This window comes from Brassica oleracea, chromosome C9 (genome assembly GCF_000695525.1).
Source record: "Brassica oleracea var. oleracea cultivar TO1000 chromosome C9, BOL, whole genome shotgun sequence".
NCBI classification, from domain to species: domain Eukaryota; kingdom Viridiplantae; phylum Streptophyta; class Magnoliopsida; order Brassicales; family Brassicaceae; genus Brassica; species Brassica oleracea.
Window position 1 is genome coordinate 6424846 of NC_027756.1, and position 4766 is coordinate 6429611.

At 38.5% G+C, this 4766-nt stretch overlaps 1 protein-coding gene and 1 long non-coding RNA gene across 2 annotated transcripts in view; both read left to right on the forward strand.

The window, feature by feature from the left end:
• LOC106318065 overlaps nt 1-1048 on the forward strand; it is a 3012-nt gene extending 1964 nt beyond the window's left edge. The window contains exon 4 of the long non-coding RNA XR_001265285.1: nt 706-1048. This is a non-coding gene — a long non-coding RNA (uncharacterized LOC106318065). The remainder of the gene's footprint in view (nt 1-705) is intronic.
• Nucleotides 1049-1258: 210 nt separating this feature from the next.
• LOC106314211 (zinc finger CCCH domain-containing protein 62-like) lies at nt 1259-3844 on the forward strand. The gene is made up of 9 exons (XM_013752129.1): nt 1259-1445; nt 1529-1680; nt 1819-1939; nt 2037-2098; nt 2171-2307; nt 2399-2497; nt 2603-2717; nt 2800-3451; nt 3721-3844. Exons 1-9 carry the CDS (start codon nt 1315-1317, stop codon nt 3842-3844), a joined length of 1593 nt encoding a protein of 530 aa, XP_013607583.1. The 5' UTR covers nt 1259-1314.
• Nucleotides 3845-4766: the final 922 nt, after the last annotated feature.

The window sequence follows — 4766 nt, forward strand, 5'->3', positions numbered from 1 at the left end:
TTTGCGGTTTTGGCGGGAAAACTCGATTTTGCGGTTTGCAGTCAGAAAACTCGATTTTGCGATTTTAGCGGAAAAGCTCGATTATAAAGTTTTTGCGGGAAAATTCAGTTTGCGGTTTTGGCGGGAGAACTCGATTTTGCGGTTTTGGCGGAAAACTTAGTTTTATAGTTTTGGCGGGAAAACTCGGTTTTTGGTTTCGGCAGAAAAACTCGGTTTTTTTGGTTTCGGCGGAAAAACTCGTTTTTGGTTTCTGTGAGAAAATTTATTTTACGGTTTTGGCGGAAAAATTCATTTTTTGGTTTTGACGAAAAAAATGTTTTTGCAAATTTTATATAATTTAATTAAAATGGTGAAAATCTATATATATAATTGAAAATCCATGGGTACACCGTTACCCTTTTGTATTTACCCAACATAAATATGAGTTTTAAAATTAATACCCATAGTTGATCCAATTAATTTTAGATGGGTAAAAACCCAATCCATTTTTAGTGGGTTTGGGTGGGTTAACATCCCTAGTTGCGACCGGAAGATCTATGCCTACGTATTCTTTGGTTTTCTTTGACCGCTGACTTGTTCGAAATTTGATCTCGATCGAAACTTTGTATTCGGTTTACTATAGTGTCTCAACTATTGTGGGAGTTTAGTAAAAATAGTGTCAGTTACAATTCATGACCACATATTTTCTATTGGTTAATTCCTCAGACGAACGTACAGTACGATTTTACATTGGACTCGGCTCTACACCCGTCTATTTACAGTGAAAGTTGGCAGCAACAACAACAGTACAGGTCTCCTGAACAGTGAACCGTCTCCTTCCCAACGACCTAAGCTATGCATCTTTTCAGAACGCGTTTGTTTTGCACTAACCAAACGATATCATTTTGAAGCTATTGTGTATATAATCTAATCCAATGTTGGAACGATAGAATAGGCTTCAAAGAGAGAGAAAGAGAGGTGTGTATAAACTGAGGTCTTATGTACATTTGGTTTAGGATTTGTACGCATTTTTAGATTTAGATCCCAATTCTTTTGAAGAATTATAACCTCCCAGCCTGATTAAAGTCGTATTCACTCTTGATAGTAGCTGAGATTAGTTAGATTGAAATACTAACTGAAACTCTTTAGAATTTGAGTTCGCCATTGATGAAATCTTGTAAATATTTTTAAATAAAAGCTCAATTATGCAAAATATCCACTAGGCAATACCAATAAATAATAAATAATAAATAAAAGATTAAAAAAGGAGTCCCAAAGCGCCGTTTACATTTTCGAATTTGAATCATTCCTCTGAAAATATCGAATCATCTCCCAATGTCAGACGAGAAGGTAATTATCGATCTCTGTTCCTCCGACGAGGAAGAAGACAATTTCGCTGATGAGAATCGTTTCGAGGAAGAGATCGACGAAAGGGAAGATGAAGAAGAAGCAGATACGAGTTCAAGGTATTTTCCCAACGGCGGCTCCTTCGCTTATTTTAATCTAAGCTTTCTTATATCTTTATCGATTGTGCTTGTTGTCTGTTCAGTGAGGAAGATAGCGATTGGAGACACGATGATGCTACCGACTCAGATGTGGAGTACGACGTAGATAACGAAACCGGCCAAAAAGGCCATGCTGCTGCTGCTGCTGCTGATGATGATGATGATGATGACGACAAAGTCACCCGCCTGCTCACAGGTTGATAGATCGGATATAAACACTGTTATCGCTGTATCATTGATTTTTTTGAAAAAAATAAAAATAAAACTCTGTTTGGGATGCTAAAGAAACTTGAATGTTACTTGATTTTTAAAACTCTGTTTGTGGTGGTTGTAGCTGGGAGCGATTTGATGAAATCTCTAAATGTAACTGAATGCAAAGCGTACCTGAGAAAGCATGGTCTCAGATTATCTGGTACAAAACCAGTTTTTGTTGAGAGGATTCTTGAGCACTGGAGGTACTTCCTTCTTTGCCTTTCTCTCTGGTCTGGTCTGGTCCGGTCCTTGTGGAAAAATGTATTATCATCATCCTATTTTGATTTTATGATTCCCCAGGATCAAAGATGGGAGTGGAGAATCACTTTATCCAATTTCATCTTTTCCTATCAACTGTAAAGGTAAAATCTTGTTTTGGATTATTTTACTCTGTTAGTGTTAACAAGAATCACAGTCCTAGAAATTTGGTGTAGGTGATGTCTGCAAAGGAGACACTGTTTTGTTTACACAGAAGGTGAAAGGGAGTGGGAAGATTGTGGGGAGGAGAACTGTCGCTGGCCAGGTTGTTAAAGAAAGCTACGGTACTGCTAAACAGCAACACACTTTCACTGTAAGTATATTGATCATCAAGTCTTCATTGTGTGATTTTTGTTTCCCCCTGCTTTAGACTGACCCATCTCATTTGTGTCCTTTTACCAAAGATTGAAGTGCTTTGGTGCGAGGGGATGCAGAAATTGCCTCCCTTGTACCCTTTACTAGTGAAAGGACGGAATCTTTATAGGTTAATGACCATGAGGCAGGTGAGTGTCTTGCAAAATGTTTTTGTCTTTTTTTTCTTCAGTCATGAGTCTTGCTAATTGCATATGCTTACGGGTTGGTTGCTCTATATTATTTGCTTATTCTAGCGTTGGGCTAATGAAGACGACAGAGTAAAAGTTCTTTCTGAAAAGCATAGCCGTGGTGCCGCAGCAAGAAAAGTTATGAGAGAAAGGAAAATAAAGTTAGGCTATGTAATGAAAGGTGAGCGAGCTGCTTTCTTCTTCTTCTGTTTTTTTATACACTAGAGGTTTTGTTTTAGTGATCCTTCTGTGTTTGTAATCAGATGGGAGACTTCAAAAGCCTGGTCAAGTAAAGACAAGAAAAAATGAGAATCAAACTCAGAGGTCTAGTCACTCACTTGTTGCTTCACAGGGTCATAAGAATCCAACCCAGTTGAGAAATATGAATCCCCCTTTCCACTCCCATACATATGCTCCTCGACCACACGGTCCTCCACCACGTGCTGCTGGACCACACGGTCCTCCACTACGTGCTCCTCTTACATATGCTCCTCGTCCATACGCTCCTTTCAATGTCCCCCATTCACATCTTCCTCGTCCACAACAAAACCAATCAATCCAAAGACCACCACTGGCTTTCTTCAACGGAAGACCTACTTCTAATCCTTTGCAGGGACAAGCATCTTTCAACCCACATGCTATGCCTGTTACGCACCAGAGGAGGCCATACCAGAACCATGCAAGCTCGAACAGTGGCTACAGCTACGGGGTGAGGGACTTGGATCACTTCTCGGATATGACGATAAGCCACAGAAGACAAGGAAACTTATACAGGCAGAGTGAGGCGCCTCACAGACCATACAACAGCCATCATACCTACCATTCAAACCTTAACAACCATGGAGAAAATCACATGATAAGAGAAGGAGACACACACAAGCAGAGTAGGGACACTTACAGACCAAATCATCGGTGGTAACACTCATTGGTACTGGTCTCGTTTGCAAGTAAACATCGATTTGGAAGAGATGATGAGAGCAGGAGTTCATTTTGGGCAGTCACCTCTTGGGTCTTCTCTGTAATCCTGAAAGTTCCATCGGATCATAATTCTCTTGATTGATCGATCATGCCTTTCTCAAGCTTTTTTTTTTTAATACCTTCCATTAAGTTAGCATTTCATATGTATGGTGCATTTCAAGAATATTACTTTTATTATGAGTTTTGTTCACTTTTTCTTTTGTAAGTTCATTTACGAGCAACAATACCAGTCGAGTCATCATTTCATATGCCACTGATTCTTATTTTCACTGGAAGATTCAAGGACACACAAAAAAAAGAGAGGTTACAATTAGTTTCTGTTCTGTGTAAAAAGCAGTAAAGAAATAGTAAAGCATGCCTCTATGTAAGCAATAAAAATACGATTGTTCATAACTTCATATTAGAAGATAGTATATATCTGCTACGTATTATGCATATATAAACACAGTACAACTTTATTCATCGTTATGTATAATAAAATCTTCATTATAAACTGTACAACATTTACCAATGAAGACAAGGAAGCAATCGTTTTCAGGGCGATTTGTTGAAAGTGATTTCTTCTCTTGCATTTCATAAGCGATGTAGCAACCGAACTTCAACTTATATTAAGAAGCAAGATCCTGTAACTTTAACGTTCACTACAAGAAAACAGCGGATTCTGATGGCCGAAATCGTCAGAAATTCGTCGGAATAGACCGATTCTGACGAATTTCTGACGAACCAATCCGTCGGTATCTTTTTGTCGGAAAAAAAATATTCGTCGGAATTTCGTCAGCCCTTCCGACGACTTTCTGACGAATACCGAGAAACGTCATTCTGACGAACTTCCGACGATATTCCGATGCGGACACACGAGACCAGAGTTCATCGGAAAAACTATATACCGACGGAGAACGTTCCTCGGACAATTCCGACGGTGTAGATTCCTCGGAAAATACTGACGGACTATGGTTCGTCGGAATATACCGACGGACAATGGTTCATCGGTATTTTTCGAGGAATCCTCTCCGTCGGTATTTTCCGACGAACCTTAGTCCGTCGGTATATTCCGATGCCCAGAATTCGTCGGAATATATCAATTTTAAAAACGAATTAATTTTGCATTTTTATATATTTTTTGATATTAATAAATTAAAAAAATCAGAAATTTAAAACTAATAATATTATAGAATTTAAATTCATACAAACCGAAATAGGAAAAAAACATTCAGAAAGTTTAGAATTCATACAAACCGAAATAGAAAAAAAA

Bases quoted from the DNA above. Each gene is read 5' to 3' on its own strand.
- LOC106314211 (XM_013752129.1), top strand. From the start codon at position 1,315: ATGTCAGACGAGAAGGTAATTATCGATCTCTGTTCCTCCGACGAGGAA. The intron at 2,718-2,799 runs GTGAGCGAGCTG...GTTTGTAATCAG, and splicing joins GTTAGGCTATGTAATGAAAG to ATGGGAGACTTCAAAAGCCT. The intron at 3,452-3,720 runs GTAACACTCATT...TTCTTTTGTAAG, and splicing joins TACAGACCAAATCATCGGTG to TTCATTTACGAGCAACAATA.